This window comes from Hevea brasiliensis, chromosome 9, assembly GCF_030052815.1.
Source record: "Hevea brasiliensis isolate MT/VB/25A 57/8 chromosome 9, ASM3005281v1, whole genome shotgun sequence".
Classification (NCBI taxonomy): Eukaryota; Viridiplantae; Streptophyta; class Magnoliopsida; order Malpighiales; family Euphorbiaceae; genus Hevea; species Hevea brasiliensis.
In genome coordinates, this window is record NC_079501.1 from 10,907,834 (window position 1) to 10,927,215 (window position 19,382).

Below are 19,382 nucleotides of genomic sequence, written 5' to 3' on the forward strand. Positions count from 1 at the left end.
GGGATCTTTGCTGCTATTCTAGTGTCATTTATGGAGAAGTTAAAGTCAGTGAGCTCATCGTTCATTTAGTCATGGTTATGAATGCAATTTATTCCGCAGGATGCTTATTTAATTTCTTATTAATGTGTTGCCGCACATAATTAGATTTTCTTTAAAATACTAGAACATTTCTACAAAAATTCAGTTGAACATGAAGTTAAAATATAAATATGTAAGAATTGTATATTTAAAATATGAATCTCATTATACAATTTGTGTTTTATGTTGATAATAGATGGATTAAAAAAAAATCTTAAAACACTATCACATGAAGTTTTAGGGTAATCAATGTTTTAGCTAGCTAGTGAGGAAAGCTTTTCTATTTAACTGCAGATTATTTTTTTTTCATTGCAATATAATAACATATGGTTCTTGCTTTACTATTTGTTTTAGTGATGAAGGTTTTATATATTGGGGGCAATTTTCTCTCATTAATCAATCGCTAAACTGTAATATACTAGTTTAATATCAGATTCAAAGAAATGTGAAGCATCAATAACTTTAGATTAGAAATGAAAAATAATTTTAACTGATGATGGTCAAACAAGGAAAGGGTTGTCTTTTCTTTTTATTTGGAAGGAGGATTTGATGCTTATTTGTAGGGGTGAGCAGATTTCGCTCTTAATCGAAAAATAAAATCAAATTGAGTTAATTCGGTTCAATCGGTTTAGTTTGATTTATAAATTTTGATAATTTTTGTTAATCAGCTCGGTTCGATATTTTTCATAAAAAATAAAAAAAATCAAAGCGAACCCAAATTATATATATATAAAAAAAACCTAAGATTTTTAAGTCTTAATTTTTGATATTTTTGTTATTGAGATTTAATGTTAAAAATATAAAATCTTATAAAATTTAATATGATCAATTTAAAATCAAATCAAACTGATATTTATCAATTTGATTCTTTTTAATTCCTTCTTAACGATCGATTTGATTCAATTTTAAAATTTTTTATTTTTAATTTTAAATTTTATCAATTCAATTTAATTTGAAATGACTATTTGTACACCCCCTACTTCTTTGTCCATCTTTTGCCTTCCTTTAGTAAATATCTGTCTTCCCTAACTAAACAACCATTGAGAAGAAACTTTTCTTTTTCTTTTTGACATGTTGATATTCGGGAAATGAGGTTCCTTAACAAAATATCTGAATGGAATATCTTAACAAAATTGGAAAAAGATTTTTTTTAATGGAATAATGATAATAATGAGGTTTCCCAGTAATGGAAAGGGGCTAAAAGGATTAAATTAAGTAATTTTCTAATGGGCCCATATGATTTTGTCTTGCTCTATTTTTTCTCACTCTTTGAATCTTCAACCAGTCATCACTCATCCGTCTTCCTTTATAATCAGCAACTCCTTCCCCCAGTATCCAACTTCTCCACTCGAAAAGATATTTTGAGAGAGAGAAATGGTGGGTTCCTCTCCCTTTTTTTGCTCGTTTAGTCCCTCTCTCTATCTAATTCATTCCTGTTCTGTATGATTGTTACAATTTCTTTTCTTATATTTTGCTATCATCTCATGAGTCTTCCTTTCTGCTGTATATGTAGGAACAAGAACAAGAGCAGCAGCTCGCCCGATGGGATGGCTATGTAGACTGGAGGAACAGGCCTGCACTCAGAGGCCGTCATGGCGGCATGCTCGCTGCCTCCTTCGTATTGGGTCTGTTACATATAATCTTCTTATTCTTATCCTTTAGCATTTAACACTAGTTTTTGGGCTATATATCTTTTCTTGTTTCTTTGTTCACAGAAAGAGAAGGAAAATTATGGGTTTTTTACTTTGTTGGTGTGTGCAGTTGTGGAGATATTGGAGAACCTGGCATATCTGGCAAATGCAAGCAACTTGGTGAGGTATCTATCAAAGTACATGCACTTATCTCCATCTAGATCGGCCAATAATGTCACGAATTTCATGGGAACTGCTTTCCTTTTAGCCCTTCTTGGTGGCTTTCTCTCAGATGCTTTTTTCACTACTTGTCGCATATACCTGATAAGTGCAGCCATCGAATTTTTGGTAATTACAGCTCTCTCTCTCGATCTCCTTTAACTTGTACTTGTAACATAGTTTTCTGTTAGTTACTCTAAGAATTGGGTCTCTCTCTTCATTCCTCTGCACCTCTGCGTCTTGTGCTTCGGTTTCTTTTCTCTTCCTAGCTACTTTCAAACTTTCTTTCCTAAACTGGGAAAACATTTGATGATTCTCAAAGTCCTAGAGTATTTTCATAGGACCTTGTCACAGCCAGGACAGCAGAGTGTGACTATTGCAGGAAATGCAACAAACTCACTCATATAACTTCGGAAAATGTTCGCAAGATATTTTTTAGATTGATTCTCACTTTCTTTTGACACATTGCATGAGAAGTTTTAGTCCATAGTTAACCTGGTTTAGAAGTAGTAATATTTTTATGTTTAATAATTATACTTTCTTGAGTTTTCTTGTCAAGTGGATACGGCAAATCCAACTAATATAACTGTATAATTTATTTATTACAACATAAGTTAAGAACAGACTTTTTTTTTTTTATTTACTGGGGAAGTCTGAGGCTTGAGGGGTGATCATGATATGATATTGAAATTGTAAAAAGCATAAATAAATAAATAAATTAAAAACCAATGAAAAGCTTGTCCTAAGGGTTGCAGATCATTTTAAGGAAGAACAGGCAGAATTAATAAGGCACCGCTGTGATGTAATCAGCTTCTACTTTTTTACAGCAACTTGCTTGGTTGCAGAACTTCAAGTCCTAATCAAAGGGAACTTTTTCCTTAAGATAGCCATTCCTTTAATGGTTAAATTTGTCATAAAAATAAGTTTTCTTAAAGTAATTACATCCGCCCAGTCGTGAATATTTGAAAATTTATCATCATTTGATCAATAATTTAATCATTAAATGTTTATTTATAAAGTACAAAATTTAAAAATTTATTTCTTTTAAAATATAGAAAGTTTTGAAATTTCATCGTGAATTTAAAATAAAATAATGTTAATAGGGTTATTAGACAAGCTAATGATGATGATGATGAGTAGCATTTGCATCTAGGATCGTCTAATTAATGAATGTATTTGCCTGTAATACTACTTCTTGTGCATAAAAATAAATATTTTATTTCTTATAAAATAATAATTATTTTATAAAATAAAAAAAAATTAACTATTAATAAACATGCATATATTAAGTGCCTTGATATAATCTCTCTCGGTAGTGGTAAATTAATTACTATAAATTATAAATTAAAAGTTAATTGATTCTTTTTTTAATTACTCATATATATATATATAAATTTATAAATTTATATTATTCAAGTATTAATTTTTTTTATGAAAAATATATTTTTAAAGTGAGAAATTAATTGACTTTTATTTTATTAAAAAAGTTTTAATATTTATATTCTTTAAATTGACTATAGTGGGTTGGTGGGAAAAATTTTGAAGGAATTAAATAGGGTCGGGTATAATTATATGAATATTTTTATAATATCTTATATATATATATTAACCCTAAAAAAATTAACTAATCCAGTTAGAGCGAGTCCTCGTAAAGAAGAAACCCTTAAGGCATAGATCTGTAGCGTGTTTGCCAGAACAAATAGAAACTTCTTTTTTTTTTTTTCCTTAATATCTATTTTCGTCTTCTTTTCGCAATCTTGTCTCCACTGACAGACAACAACGCCACTAAGTCACCCACAGTTATGTGACAAACGTCTCTATGCCGTAGTTGCTCCTTTCCACGTGTATCTCCATCTGTGGCATCAGGTCTGGACTCTGCTCTCTCTGTCTTTAGATAAGGAAATCTCAGTCTGATCTTGGCTGAGCGAATTCTGGATAAATAATTCGTTCTTCTTTTGCCAACCCTTGTGGGTTTTCTGACAAAGTATGGTAGCCACGTACGTAGGTTTTTTTTTTTAATGAAAGATAAAATATCATTCAAGAAGAGAATAAAACCTCAGACAACAGAACATCCAGGAGGGGGAATAGAAAACCGCCTACAATAACATTACTAGAGCGAGCCTGATTAGCCACGCATTTTGCACTTCTATTGGCAAGCCTATTAACGTAAGCTACTTTTGTTAAAGGACACTGATTTTAAAAAACTCTTAACATTCAAAACATAAGATTTAATATCCTAAGAAAAAGGTAAATTTACGTTGAGTCTAAAATTATTTTTTTAAATAAAAATATAATTTTAAATGCTATTCAAAAAAATAATTTCAAAATAATAATTTCAAAAAAAATTATTTTATTATTTTAATATTTTTATAATTAAAATTAATTAAATTTAATTTTTAATTATTTTTTAACACTCTTTAATTAATATATTTAAAAAAATAAAATTTTCAACAGCAATTTTAACGGTATTACAAAACAGGCTCCTAGACTATTCCCAACAAATCAAATCTGCAAGTTGTATTTAGTCTACCGTAATAAGATAAGGAAATTAGCTTCTACTTGGAATCAATCTGCAAGCTATACTAAAAGCATACCCCTTTGCTGCCAAAGGAGAAAGGCTAGAAAAAGTTGCCATAAGGCCATCCATCAAAATATCTTTCCAATTTCTACATAAAATTCCAAACCTACTTTCCCAGACCATAATCAAATGAAGTATCAATATTGATCTTAAAACAACCCACATTAGGAAGAGACCAAGGCATCTGCCTAACTGTGGGAGAGCCTAGAGGAACCGACAAACTAGAAAATTTCAGGGTGGAAAATTATCGCATTTCTTGCTTTGTTTGCATCATTTACGTCTTATGTGATGTATTAATTAAGTGTTTATCCTATAAGGTCAAAAATCAAAATTTATGGACTCATTTCTAAATGGTAAAGTCTAATTTTTTTTTTCCTAGTGCTATGTTTGGATATGAAATAAGGGAGTAAGGACAATAAAGAAAGAAAAATATTTTTAATTTTTTGTTTTCTTTTTTTAGTAATGAAAGAAAAATAATGAGGGACATGAAAATAAAATTTATTTTTTCTTATTTGGAAAGAGAGAAGAGGAAAAGAAAATATTTATATTTTTTAAAATTTACCATTTTACTTTTACTTATGATTTAATAAATTACTTAAAAGTTGCAATGAAAAAATGAGATTGTTTATGCAATTTCATCAATTGAAATACATTTTCTTCCCTAGAGAAAATAACTTTTATTTTTCTTTCTCCTTTTACTTTTTTTTTTTTGCATTTCCAAATAAAATAATAATAATAATATCAATTTATTTTCCCTCATTCATTTCTTTCCTCACCCTTTTCCTCATATACAAACAGAACGTAAGTAATTAGAAGTGAACTTAAAAAAAGTGAAGAATTTGAAGTAAGATGATTCAGAATTTGCGCGAGAAGAAATGTAATTTTTAAGTAGAAAATAATTTTCATGTACTGTATATTATTATATTATGCACAGGTCCAGTTGATATGGGCTCTTTTGAAAATTTGAGGCCTCAGGTCCATTGTGTATTGGTTTTGAGAAATCTTGAATTTTGTTCGTCACAGGGCCTGGTGCTGCTCACTGTGCAAGCTCGCTCACCGTCGCTAAAACCACCAGCATGTAACCCAGCCAACCCCAACATCCCATGCCAAGAAGTAGATGGCGCAAAGGCTACAATGCTGTTTTTAGGGCTCTATCTGGTGGCCCTTGGCGTTGGAGGGATAAAGGGTTCTCTCCCAGCACATGGGGCAGAGCAATTTGACGAGAGCACCCCACAAGGAAGGAAGCAGAGATCAACCTTCTTCAATTACTTTGTCTTCTGTCTTTCTTGTGGAGGCCTAATTGCAGTTACTTTTGTTGTGTGGATTGAAGACAACAAAGGGTGGGAGTGGGGCTTTGGGGTTTCTACCATTGCAATCTTTTTGTCTATTCCTATCTTCCTCGCTGGCTCACCCACTTACAGGAATAAGATACCTTCCGGAAGTCCCCTCACGACCATTTTGAAGGTATACTACAGGTTTCTCATTACCTTTTTGGCTACCATGTTAAACTGCTGCACAAAATTTCATTAATTTTTTAGCTAATTGGCCACTTAATGGTTTTTATTGAACAGGTTTTGATTAATGCTGCAACTAACTGTTCCATAAGCAGCACTCCAAGCAATGCCGTGGCAAACCTGAACGCAAGCCCTTTCAATCCAACCCAAGTCAGCGAGGAATCAAAAGAAATGGCACCCAGTAGTGAAATTGCAACAAAAAGCTTCAGCTGTCTTAACAGAGCAGTAGTGAAAAGGCAAGTCCACTCTGCACTAGAATGCACAGTACAGCAAGTTGAGGAAGTTAAGGTTGTGATAAAAATCCTACCAATATTTGCCTGTACCATCATGCTCAATTGCTGCCTAGCTCAGCTCTCCACATTTTCTGTACAACAAGCTGCCACCATGAACACCAAGCTTGGTTCCTTGAAAGTCCCCCCAGCTTCCCTTCCCATTTTTCCTGTAGTTTTCATTATGATCCTAGCACCAATTTACGACCTTTTCATTATCCCATTCGCTAGGAAAGTGAGTAAATCTGAAATGGGCATCACTCATCTGCAAAGAATTGGCATTGGTTTATTTCTTTCCATAATAGCAATGGGAGTGGCAGCTCTAGTTGAAATCAAGCGGAAGAGAGTTGCTACGAGTTCTGGACTACTAGACTCGAATGATCCATTGCCCATCACATTCTTCTGGGTTGCTTTCCAGTACTTATTCTTGGGATCAGCAGATCTTTTCACCTTGGCAGGGCTGTTGGAATTTTTCTTTGCAGAGGCACCCACAGGCATGAGATCCTTAGCAACTTCTCTTTCCTGGGCCTCCTTGGCCATGGGGTACTACCTGAGCTCAGTAATTGTATCAATAGTAAACAATATTACAGGTAACTCTACACACAGACCATGGCTCTCTGGCAACAACATAAATCACTATCACCTGGAACGATTCTACTGGCTGATGTGTGTGCTAAGTGCTGTGAATTTCTTGCATTACCTTTTCTGGGCCAACTGGTATAAGTATAGATCAACAAGAGGTAACTAGCAAAATCAATTTACGCATTCGATATAGCTGATGAGGGGCCTGTTTGCCCTGTTTACACCAGATGATCAAATGTTTGCGCTAAGCAACCCCTTGGCTGTATATAAGATGAATTGCTGGATCTTTGTTGCCGGCCAATACGTGGGAAGGGTTTAGAGTAATTTTATCGTGTAATCACTGTTTCTTTTGAAAAAAAAGCAGCTAGTTCATTTTGTTCCAAAAAAATTGATTAAGCGACTCTTGTCCAGCGTTAACTAATTAATTCTAATATAAGAACACCTTGATTTCTAAAGGAGTTATTGTGCACCATTATCTACAGGGAACTTTCTAAAGGAGGAGCAAAATGGGTGAACCTGGCTATTAAAGATGCAAAGATTAGCGAAAATAGTACCCAAAAAAAAAAAAAGGCATTATGTAGTACAAAAGAATCTGAATACATTGCAGGATTAGAACTCATATCCACTGTAACCAAGAAGAAAGTAAACCACAAATTAACGAAATATATATTAAGGTGGAAAGCTTGTCATATTCATTCTAAACATTTGTCTTGTTCTTCATGCCAAGTCCCCCTATAGCGCCAAAAGCAAACAATTCCAAGAATTTTGCCCTCATAATAACATTTAAGTCTTTAAGAGGATACAGTGCAGGTACTATTAGGCACTTTTTTTATTTTATTTTATTTTTTTATTCCTTTTGATCAAGAAGGTACTTAAAGCTTAAACAAAACATCATCATCTCTTGTACCTTTCCAAGGGATCTATTAAGCATGCACTTCTGTTACGAAAAAAGAAATTAAATGTAGCAAATAATAACATAATGGGGATGTAGCTCAGATGGTAGAGCGCTCGCTTAGCATGCGAGAGGTACGGGGATCGATACCCCGCATCTCCAATTTCATTAATTTTTGTCCACAAAGAAATTCGGAACACCTCGTTGTACGACCGCGTTTTCCTCGTCGACGCCACTCCAGGAATTGACTGTTTTAGATGTGTGTCCAATGGGTCCTCATATGGCGGGTAAAACGCCTCCAAACTCTGTCTGTCTCGTACGTATATGCTGTCAAGTTGTACGTTGGGTGTGGATTGCTCAAACACGCCAAGATCCTGCCATCTGGCAAAAGCGCTGCTGTGGGGTGGTACATTCTTGGAATCTTCTCTGGGAGGTAAAGAACCAGGTTCACGGCGTCGTTCCAGCCCACTGTGCCATTAGCGGCGCCGTTGATAATGATGACGGCACCGGTGGGTAATAGTATCATATCATTCATGACCCGTGGAGTGGGCATGAGCTCCATTCTGCATTTGAGCTTCGGGTCTGTCTCTCTTAACCTCCCACATGTGCTAGATGCTCCGTTGTAACCATGCTCAATGTAAGCCTTGACATAGGAACTGGGCTTTGACCCGCCGCAGATCATTACTTCCGCTTCTGGTAATTCAGGCATGTCAGTCCCTTTGTTTAACAGAAGAGGAAGCAAAATGGAAGAGCCAGTGCAAGGAAAGTTCCTAGCACCATCGGGTATATCGGGTACTCCTTGATCACCTTGTTTCTCGTATAATCAAGCAAGATGGATCGATTATTAGCGAAAATGAAAAGATTTCCATCAGCAAGTAGGTGCAAAAAGGGATAAAAATTTTTCCCTTCTTGTGGGTCTTTTGTTTCTACCAAGAAACGCAAGAAAATATTATCCCGTATCTGAGAATTCTTGGGATAAATCTCTTACCCCTTGGTTGGATCGAGAGAAACAGAGAGAAGAGAAAAAAAAAAAAAAAAAGAAAATTTTTTTTTTAAAATTTTTTTATTTGAACATCAAATAAAAGGAAAAATTAAAGGGAAAGGAAGAAAAGGAAAGAGAAATAAATAGAAATTTTAATTAAAGTTTTTTTTTAATTAATAAAAAATATAAGAATATAAAAAAATAATTAAAATATTTAAATATTTTTTATAATATAAATATAAAAAAAATAAAAATATAATAATATTTTTTCTATAAAATAAATTATAATTTCTTTTTATTCTAACAATTTATGAAAATAACACAAAATAAATTAAATTTACTTTCTTTTCTTTTTTTTCCTCGTTGCCTCTCTTTAATTCTTCCTCGTTTCCTTGCCAAGTTAAGGATAAACAAAGGGTTAGGTAAAAACCGTTCTGCCACCAACAATAATGATGCGACCATCAGGAAGTATCTGACAACTGGCGTACCATCTCCGGCTCAAGAGGGGAGTAGAGAGCTCAACCCAGTCGCCAGATTTGTCATCACAGGGTATGAAAGCACGAATTACGCGCTCACCTTTCTCGTCGCCTCCGGTTTGGATAAGAGTACCGTTGGTATCGACAGCGCCGGAAGAGCACCAGGTGTTGGCTAGAATGTTGGGAGGACGAATTTTGTTGGAAGCGATGTCGTATAGGACGGAATGTGCAGTGCAATCTTTGGGTCTGACGGCCTCATTGTTATAGCGGCAGTGCCATGAGGGAGAGAGAGGTTGGAGAAGCCAAAGTCGGTTCGATCAAAGATGATGACCTTGCTGTTCTTGAGGGTCTGAATGTGCATGGCGGAGATGCCTATGCTTTCTTGGAGAAGGACCCATCTCCAGCCTGTTGTGGTGGAGAAAAACGATGTGGGGTAGGCAAGTTGCGAGCAGAGCATAAGCAAATTAAAGAGAATACAAGAAGAAAAATGAGAAAAGATTGGTTCTTGATCGCCGTTGGAGTTGTTTCTTGCGGTTAGAGTTTGATGGTTAATGGAAAGAAAGAGGGTTTTAGGCAAAGAATATTTGGAATAGGGTAATTCCCATGGACCTTGACTGCTAATGATGTTTAGATTTGGGTAACATCTTTCTCATGAGATTATCCCTTGATAACATTCTTTTTGGCCGGGACTTGCTGGTTCCTTTGGAAATGGAGAAACCAAATTATTTTTGAAGAGGAATAATGTGAGACCAGTGGATTGTTCTTCAGTTATAATGTCCTCTGCTAAGGAAGTAGAGGAGGCGCGGGGTGCCTGCGAAGGGGTCAGTATGGCAGGGTGTCTAAAGGGATGAGGCTTATAGGGCATAGGTTGGTCTCCACCTCCTTCCTGTAAGGAAGGAGGAAAATGGCTTCAGTTGGTGTTTGCGGTCTCACACAGGCTCATGGATTGCATGTTCTGCAACGAACTTATTAGGGGATTGCTCGATAACTATAGCTGAACAGTGGGGGCTGTTCACAGATTTGTCTATAGCTTGGGACAAGCGTGAGAGGATTGTGTTTGTTCTTTCAATAAACGAGAGGATTTTGTATGTTGAGATAGTAAAACTTGGCCTTCAAGAATGTGATTAGATAACTCAATTATTCAGTACACGTCTTATAACAAAATAAAATTTACACAATTGAAAAAAAAAAAAAAAAAAAAAAAGAAGAAGAAAGAAAGAAAGGCACGCGTTGGAGAATCATAACCTCAACTGAAGGTTGTTTTTTTGGGAGTCTCTATGTATCGTTGATAAAGCATCATGTAATTTAGCTTGAGTCATTTTTAAATTTTTTATTTTGGCTTATTTAACTTCGAATAGGGTTTAAATTCATAATTTTATGTTCTTCGATATGAATGATGCTCTTTTGAGTATTATCTAAAATCAAGGTCAAGGATGTCGACGTTGTGTTTGTTTATTTATCAAAAGAAATGCCTTCTATTTTCACCTTCCAATTATACAGAGCCCAGCATCGAAGCCCAGTGCAAATAATCAGCGTCCCACTTTTATTTAAGCCGAATCCTGCACTAGGTTGCTTTTTTTGAATTTGTAGTTTATGGATCTATAGAGCACGCATCAACTAATCTGCACAGCTCAACAATTCTAATTTCTAATAGCTGAAACACACGTGAATCCTCAATCATATTTTTATATATTGACAATTTGAATATCACAAGAATCCATCAGGGTCCCCATTTCTAGCCTTTACAAGATAATATGATGAATTTCAGGGTGAGTATTAATCCTCTTTCAAAACCAGTAACCAGCAGCAAAGAATGTTGAAGTTATATCCTATGATTTAGAGGAGCCGGCACCAATTGATGTACTTCTTACAGCTACCCTCACCGCACCTACGCAACTAAGCTGCCTCATCTCAGGGTTCAATCCATGACTTTCCTGGCTCTGAAACCCTTCTTCTATTTGGACACCCACATAGTATGCTATCTGAACAGTCAGACACCCAGTAAGAAAGACAAGAATTGCATAAAGAAATCACATGTTTGGTCTTATTTCCTTAAAATTAGAATCCAAACTATTGGAAGATATTTAAACCAAAATAAAACAACTGGGCAAAGCAAGAATGAAGATTGAATGAACTACATGCCAAGGTGCTTGTGTAACTAACACCAGCAGTTCATGATCAATAGTAAAAAGCAATAAATCGCCCACATTGTCAAAATATATAAAAGAACTCCTTCCCATTTTGACAATGTATCATTCTCAGCTGCTGACATCCAACTTACTGGAAAGTGGAAACCAATATGTTCATGTTCTCATATCCACAGCCATTTGGTATTTTTAGCTTAGAATCATCCTCATCAGAACACAAAGGCAAGAAGACCAATTTGTTGGTAATTCAATTATATCATCAATTCAATGAAAATAATAACACCAAAGAGTTAATCAAAATGCTTATGAGAAACCCTGACCCAAATAAGAAAGCAATATAATTGATTTCCCAATTTCTTCCTAAATTAGGCAGTATTAAATCTTTAACTGGCAGTCTCCCATCAATTTTACACCTAGAATAGAACACCTACAACCTTAATACTAAAGATTCCCAACCCTCTTGGCATCTGCTGTACCTACACTTTGTTGACAAGTGAGGTCATTACTAAATGGGTAAGCCTGTCACTTCAATGATAAATTTCTTCAACAGCAACCAGAATTATAGCTCTCTTCAATGATATATTTCTTCCACAAGTTGTATTATAGTTTATTGACACAGCAAGATAATGGCATTACGATTCTGAAACTCCTCAGAAAAACTTAAACAAGCAGAAAAATAGGGGACCATGGAATTTCCAACGAATAAACAGCCAAATATTGATGGGGTATTAATATGTTTCATAGACCTTGGGCTACCTGCCACAGCAAATAACCAGCCCAAGAAAATGACAATGACAACTGAGGGATATACATGTGTATATGTGTATAGATTTCCTGTGCTTCAACCCTAGAAGCATAAAAAGCAATGGTTTTCTCTACTTCTACTTATCATTGTGGATGGCATCTTTCACCTTTTCACAATGTTTAAGATTGGACCACCATAAATTGATAAAATGGGTACAACAACAACTGTATTTATCTCTTGAAGTTCTACAAAAATGAGATATAATCAACAATCATTATCCATGGCCAACAGTTTGAGAGGGTTAGCCTGAACCACATGTATAGTGTGACTGTGAGGAATTGTATTTGATATGGTGATTATTAGAGGCATACACACATGACATATAGAGAGAGACAGAGAGAGAGAGAGAGAGAGAGAGAGAGACAGGGAGAGAGAAGAAGGAAGAAGTAAAGTAACCAAGAAAGACGTTAAAATGGTTTTTGGTTGAGGTTGTCTGATATAGCTGAGCTGCTGAACAGCAACCATGTTCCAAGCCAAGTAACTGAAACAAAAGGTAAGCAAAAGAACCCGGTGAATTCTTCTTTTCCTAAATCAGCACAATTGACATAACATCCCCCCAGTCAAATAAGATAATATAGTCCAGAAAAGTAAATACATCTCAAATTATTCGATCTTGATGGGGGATTTAAGACTACCATTTATATTTTCATCCCCCCAACAAACAGAAGAACTATATTTGGTCTGAGTAAACCACAACAAATTTTATAATTAACCAACCTGTCTCTGTTATAAGATTTTTTCCCCTCCATTTTCCTTCTCTCACCCCCTCCCTGTCAATCCCCTCTATCTGTGTCTCCCAAGCTTTCTCTCAAAGATGCCCTAAAATCACCATATAATATTGAAGACTTTGGCTTCTTTTGCTTGCCGGGTAAATATGAATGTCTGCCCTTTTATGTAAAATAGTTTGATCCATACAACAAATAAGCAAAAGAGTTTGATGGACACAGATACATTTGGCAGCTGCAGTCCACTGTTCTCTCTCTTTTCACTGCTGATATCAGAGCTTCTCCATTGGCATTGAAACAAATCCCAGGATTCTTGATAACCTGATTCACCCCCAACTCTGCAAGTTTGGCACATGTTTTTCCAGAAAAGAGTGGTCCATTGTTTGTCCAAATACTGCATTTTGTGCTTGTTTTGACTATGATGATTGGATGGTGAACAGAGTTAGAGAATGAGGTTAGAATCATTGATTGATGCTGGGTAAAGCATGGGGTTGATAATCAATCATAAATTTCTAAGGGTGGCACGAGACCCTTTTTGGCAGCAGGAAGCACTGGCTTGACCATTCTATCACAGGAAAGTCACATTTCTCAGGCAATGAAAAGGAGATTCATATTGTATTGTTAATCTGAACAAGAAAACATGCTGAGATTTCTTTATCAGCAATTGGAAAATTAAGACTAACTTAAGCTAGAAATTGGAAATTTGAGATAGATTTAGATGATGATTTTGTAGGCAATCATTGAGAGGTAGAAAGAGACAGAGACAGAGACAGAGAGGGAGAGAGATGGAGTTACAGGATAGAAATGGGGCAGCAACAGAATTGAGAGAGGAAGACCATGAGAAAAAGGATATTTTGTTCCACTTCAATAAGGAGGTTGTGTGTTTAGCACAAATGTTTCTGGAAATAACCCCACTCTATTGAAAACCCATATTTTTAAACAATCAACTTTAGTTGCAAGGACAACTGCCTTATAAACATTTAAATTTTCTAAACAAATCTTGTCCACATACAAAAAGAAGATGATTCAGCACCACCCATTTCCCAATTCTGAATACTAAGAGAAGCTTTGTGCAGATTGACATCCTTTGCATACAAACAACAATGGGTATAAATAGCACATGGAGAAACAGACACGTGGGAAAAAAAAAGAACACAGATTGAAATCCCTAGTCTCCTTAAGAATTCTTTTGGAATTTGGACTTTGTGGTACTTGCAATGCCTGAAAACCTAGTGAAATGTAAGAAGTATTCCCTAAATTTTACTAAACTGTCATTCTAAACCGTTTACATACAAATTGACAACCAAATACAAGACCCGAAGTTCAATGTCTACGGTAAAAAGATATACTCCTATCTGACAATCATAAGAAAAAGTCTAATAAAACAAAGTGCAAAGTTGACTAGAGTAAAAAAAAACGAAACTAACTACCATTTTTCACTGCTTTGAATCAAGCTGCATGCTACCAGCAAAAGGATCTAAACCCATCACATTATCAACAATTAAAAATGTGAAAAATAATAAAAGAAATTTATGCATGCAAAGTACCTTGCCTGTAGCATTACGAACAGGTGATATGTGAAGAAGGTTCCAAAATGTACTCTTATTCTTCCTAGTAAAGGAGGAAAGCCATTATTGAGAACCCATGAGCAAAAATCCATTTCCATCAAACAAATTGGAAGAATAGTTAAAAGTATCAACCTGTAATTTAAGATACGTACTGTGCATGCTTGTTCAGCTTGAATGCTTTCTCTTATCTGGAGGAAAAGAAAAAAAATCCATCACATAAGTTTTCAGTCGAGAAAACCATATTACAAGTCACGAAACCCATATTCCAAGTCACCACACAGGCATAAATATAGTAAAACTAGATGAAAATGGAAAAAAGGAAATTTGTACCTTCTCAAGAACTGAGGAATCTGTTTCAACTCCACTTAAAAATCTACAATTGCGCCCCAAGACTTCATCCCTAGCATAACCTACAATGCATAACAAAATGGCACAAGTGGCTGAGCAATTTCAAATTGTTCAGAGATTTGGACACCTTAAATTACAAATAAATCTATGTCAACCAATGAAATTAAGCATTAAAAATGATTTATATTTGAGAAGTATCAAAATCATAAAAGCACTGAGCACCTGTCAATTTCAAGAAGGCATCACTTGCATAAACTATAGGCATATCTGGCAAGTGCGGATCCGTCCTGCAAATGCAAAAGCAGAAGCATTAGCAATCTTGTAAAGAAAATTTTTACGCAGAAAAAGAACATAAATAGGAATTTGAAACAACTCACAATACAAAGCTTTGTTTGATTCTACCAAGAGATATATTTAAAGATGAACTGATAAGGGTTGCTCCAGGTGAGCTGCATCTTTTTCCACACACCAATTTGCCAGTTGACTCGCTATATTGAGTTAGTACAGACAAAATATTGTTAATGGCAGATGCTGCTCTTCGCTTCTCTGCCTCACTAGCTTCGCATGGTTCCTCGGTATTTAATCCTGTAACACTCAAGCCCATTAACCCAAAAAAAGCACCAATTACAAGTAGAAAGCTCAAATTCAGGATGAAACCAACTAAGAGCTTGAAATAGAGACCTCTACTATCTGAATCCAATGCCGAAACCCGACACATATCCATCGAGCAAACCTCTCTCCTACACGAACCAAACACAATCTCCTTAAATCCTGACCCTTCCTCACTCAAACTCAACCCGTTTAGCCGCTGCCTACTCAAAATGGGCACCTGAACCGCTACAAAGTGAATGACCCTCCCATCCTCCTTAGCAAAAACAGGGCTTATGTGAAACAGCATCCAAAACGGCGTGCCGTCTTTGCGATAATTCAACAAACTGATCTGCAGCGCCCTCTCCTCCCGAATCGCCTCACGGATTTCCATGACGGACCTCCGGTTAGTCTCAGGACCCTGAAAAATCCTTCCATTTCGGCCGATAACCTCGTCCTTAGAATAGCCAGACATCTTCAAAAAGGCACTGCTGGCGAAGATAATCGGGTGGCCGGAGATGCAAGGATCGGTGATGGTAAAACATTCAGGCAATTCATCGAGAGCTTCCCGTGCCCAGATAGAGTAACTAGTATTAAACGATTGTTCAATCAAAGCCAAGTATGAATCCATTTGGATTGGTCCCCTTTGAAATTGTGTATCCTTGCTTTGCAAATCAGCCCCAATCCCATGTGGCACAGCTAATGCAAATAGCGAACAAGAAAAGAATAAAGATAGATGAAGTGAATTCTAGATTGAATCAAAGAATCGTATAAAGATAAAGAGAGAATCGTTTTCAAGCTACATAGCCTGTGTGAGAGTGAGGCGTAGAGTTGAGAAGAAATGGAAAAATATCTTGGTGAATGAACATGGATGACTCAGAGATACACATCAATCCTTGTTTGAGCTTTGTATTGCACAAATTTATCTTCTTTCTTTCTTTTCTCTGTGTCACAATGAATGAGAGGCTGCTAATCAAGAACTTGATTGCAAGTAGGCATGGCAATTGTTAAGTTATAATGGCTTACTTCACTACAAATCCAATATAGTACTATTTTTCTAACTTTAAACTTACTTTAAATAGAGTTATGAAATATTTAAACTCATTTTAAAAAATTACCAAATTTGTCAAAAATAATGAAAAAATTAATACAATTAATTTGATAGAGATTCTTAATTTTTTTTTTTTAGTGTAATTGATTAATTAAATTTTATTAATATTTTTAATTTTCTTTTAATTATAATTTTTGCCATTTGTATGCATAGATTGAAATTTAGAAATTATAATAAAGTTTAAGAGGATGTGATTGTGATAATAATTGGGAAAAGACATGTGGGTCCCGAAGCAATAATGCAAAAGGCAAATCCTCCAGGCACAAATGTTAAAAACAGGAAGCGAGGCGAGCCTCCAATTGGGAATGCGGTTGTAATCTTGCATGTTCCCCAATGAGCTCCTTCCAGTTTGGGGAAGCCTATCCTCACCGTGTTAGGTGTTCTTACCCTTTTAAAATGTGCAAACGGCGGATTCGATATCGTAGTGGCAACGCTAAATTAAAACATCTGGACATATTTTACTGGCTGGGTGTTGGTGTGTGGTGGTGGGTGATGATGCTTTTTTTTTTTTTTTTGAAAACAAAAAGAAATCTGCGGATAAAATTCTATAATCAGGCAATTTACAACCCTGTAATATTTAAGTCTCAACCTGTTAATAGATCAGCATAATTCGAGTTCATTTCCTCAAAGGCATCTTGCCTGCGAAAGTCCTCTCAATTCCGCCACAATTTTTGGAAATGGTAACTGGGCGGTTCGATAATGGATCACTCCTCCTTTTTCTTGCCTCAGGAGTTTGGGTCAGGTGGAGAATTTTAACTTTTGTTTTTTTTTTTTTAAATTTATTATTAAATAATATAAATTTATTTATTAAAAAATAATTATAAGTTGGAAGTATAAGTTTTTAAATATAATCTTAATAGTATATTTATATTTTTATTAAAATGTTAATATTTAAATATTTAAATAAATAAAATAAACTATTTTTTAATAAAAATATATTATTGTGGGGAAAGGTTACATGAATTTGGATAGAAAGACCTTTTCTTTATTATTGTCCCACAATATATCAAAATTGACACCAATAAAAAAAATTAACAAAATACATGGTGAATCTAATTGAGATAGAAAATAATTATCATCTCTAACAAATTTTAATGATTTCTCTGGGATGTGTATTATTTGATTATAATCAAATAATCAGATTAAATCGATGAAATTTTGATATTTTAATAAGAGTGAATTCAATTTGGTTAAATTTTTTATTAATAAATATAATTTTTTTTAATTATCTGTTTGGTTTAATTTAATAACTGAATTAATCTAGATAATTAAATTTTTATTAATTAATATATTAATTATAATTTTATTAATATTATATTATTTAGAATTATTTTATGATAATATTTAATTTATAATTATTGTATTATTAATATTAAATCATATTTATTAATTTTTACAAATAAAAAATTATATTTACATTTTTATTAATATTTTTTCAATTAATTAATAATATAAATATATATATTTTTCTTTTTATTAATTCAATTATAATCAATAAGCCACTAAATATTTGTAATATTAATAAATTTTAATATGATTCAATTAATATTTTTAAAATTAATTAATAATTTAATTAATTAAAAATTCAATTCAATTAAATGAATACTCATTTCTATGATTCTCTTCTCTTTTAAGTGGACAAAGGGTTGGCCAGTGGCCACAATTGATTCAGATAGATTTTAAATCGAAATTAATAGTTTTAGAGGCTAAAATTAAAATTACGATTACATGATTTTCCTCATTTTAGTTTAACATTAAAATTAAAATTCATAAAAAAAAAAAAAAAATAGTAGTAGTAGAAATTACAAAAGCAGAGGAAAACGTCACCGCCAACTCAGATGCGCGGGAATGTGGGGTCAGGGCCAGTGCAGTGCAGTGGGCCCAAACGTCACCGCCGCATTAGGTCGTGATCAGTAAAATGGAGGGTCGAGATCACTTGAAAGCAACGAGTGAGAAAAAACAGAAAAACCGATGCTGATTCTTATCCGTCTGCGTCATTCTGCAGTGTTCATTTTCCAAAAGAAAGCTTCTTGTCTACAGAATGTATACAATTACTGAATTAATTATTAATATATTATTAAAAATTATAATAATTCTTACCATTAAATATAATGAGTCTTATTAAAAATATATGTATAAATTTTAACTCTTTTTAAATCGATCAATTATTTAAGATAATTCAATTTAATTTAATACATATTACTCATTTAATAAATTAAAGTTTGAATCTCTATTTTCTTAATTTTCTAACTAAAAATAATTCAAAGATTTGTTGGAATCCCCTATTTAAAAAAAAAAAAAACTTTTCAAGGCAATTCTTTAAACTCTTCTCCCTGACTCATGGTTTTAGTTGTGGAATCTTTGCTAATTTGTTTTATCTCAACTAAATCCATTACTTCTGTTGTGATAAATATTTTTTTCATTAAAAATTTTAAATTATTAAAGTTCATTTATTTCATATAAAATATTTGATTAAAAAATATTTTCTATAATTTTTTAATGTTTGATGCACTAAAAAAATATTGATGAAAAATATTTTTTTATTAAAAAGAAAATTAAATCATTTTCTAAATTTTAATTATTTTACAAATATATAAAATAATTATATATATTAAACATAAATATATACAATTAATTTAATATTATAACTAAATAATTAAAAATATTTTTCATAAAAAATATTTTTTAAATACAAATTATTTTTTCATGAAACAAATAAAGTTTAAATTTTAAATTATATAAATTTAATGTCAAACATGAATAGCTTTATTAGTCTTTTTTCACTTTTAAAATATAAAAAATGAGAGTCTCAAATTTTAAGTTTTCTCTTTTACCTTATATTCTTTAAAATTGATTCCCATTGTGCCGT

General features: G+C 33.7%; 2 protein-coding genes, 1 non-coding gene and 1 pseudogene across 11 annotated transcripts; 2 read left to right on the forward strand and 2 right to left on the reverse strand.

Annotated features, from left to right (window-relative positions):
- Positions 1 to 1,367: 1,367 nt before the first annotated feature.
- On the forward strand, positions 1,368 to 7,271 carry LOC110668495 (protein NRT1/ PTR FAMILY 4.6). Its single transcript, XM_021829761.2, has 5 exons — positions 1,368 to 1,455; positions 1,592 to 1,703; positions 1,840 to 2,057; positions 5,530 to 5,970; positions 6,078 to 7,271. Exons 1-5 carry the CDS (start codon positions 1,453 to 1,455, stop codon positions 7,035 to 7,037), a joined length of 1,734 nt encoding a protein of 577 aa, XP_021685453.2. The 5' UTR covers positions 1,368 to 1,452; the 3' UTR covers positions 7,038 to 7,271.
- Positions 7,272 to 7,451: 180 nt separating this feature from the next.
- On the reverse strand, positions 7,452 to 9,704 carry LOC110668488 (aldehyde oxidase GLOX-like; annotated as a pseudogene).
- On the forward strand, positions 7,853 to 7,925 carry TRNAA-AGC (transfer RNA alanine (anticodon AGC)). Its single transcript has one exon. It is a non-coding gene; the product is annotated as a tRNA-Ala (tRNA).
- A 1,183-nt stretch (positions 9,705 to 10,887) lies between the features above and the next one.
- On the reverse strand, positions 10,888 to 16,431 carry LOC110668470 (protein TWIN LOV 1). 9 transcript variants are annotated; one of them, XM_021829707.2, is made up of 8 exons: positions 15,496 to 16,429; positions 15,192 to 15,399; positions 15,037 to 15,101; positions 14,797 to 14,876; positions 14,599 to 14,654; positions 14,446 to 14,509; positions 12,570 to 12,654; positions 10,888 to 11,203 (listed from the first exon to the last, which is right to left on the reverse strand). In XM_021829707.2, the coding sequence occupies exons 1-8, from the start codon at positions 16,031 to 16,033 to the stop codon at positions 11,133 to 11,135; spliced, it is 1,167 nt and encodes a 388-aa protein (XP_021685399.2). In that variant the 5' UTR covers positions 16,034 to 16,429; the 3' UTR covers positions 10,888 to 11,132. The 9 variants fall into 9 exon arrangements, 7 of the variants coding, with proteins under 7 accessions (XP_021685399.2, XP_058008824.1, XP_021685403.1 ...); XM_021829709.2 differs by having other exon boundaries at positions 11,056 to 11,203; positions 14,451 to 14,509; positions 15,496 to 16,428; XM_058152841.1 differs by having other exon boundaries at positions 10,888 to 12,654; positions 15,496 to 16,431.
- Between the last annotated feature and the right edge of the window lie 2,951 nt (positions 16,432 to 19,382).

Coding starts and splice junctions, on each gene's coding strand:
- LOC110668495 (XM_021829761.2), top strand. Junction 1,704..1,839: donor CGCTGCCTCCTTCGTATTGG/GTCTGTTACATA, acceptor TGGTGTGTGCAG/TTGTGGAGATATTGGAGAAC. Junction 5,971..6,077: donor CCCTCACGACCATTTTGAAG/GTATACTACAGG, acceptor TTTATTGAACAG/GTTTTGATTAATGCTGCAAC.
- LOC110668470 (XM_058152841.1), bottom strand. CDS start 16,033: ATGGATTCATACTTGGCTTTGATTGAACAATCGTTTAATACTAGTTAC. Junction 14,877..15,036: donor TGCCTTCTTGAAATTGACAG/GTGCTCAGTGCT, acceptor TATGCATTGTAG/GTTATGCTAGGGATGAAGTC. Junction 12,655..14,445: donor TTCGTAATGCTACAGGCAAG/GTACTTTGCATG, acceptor CTTTTGTTTCAG/TTACTTGGCTTGGAACATGG.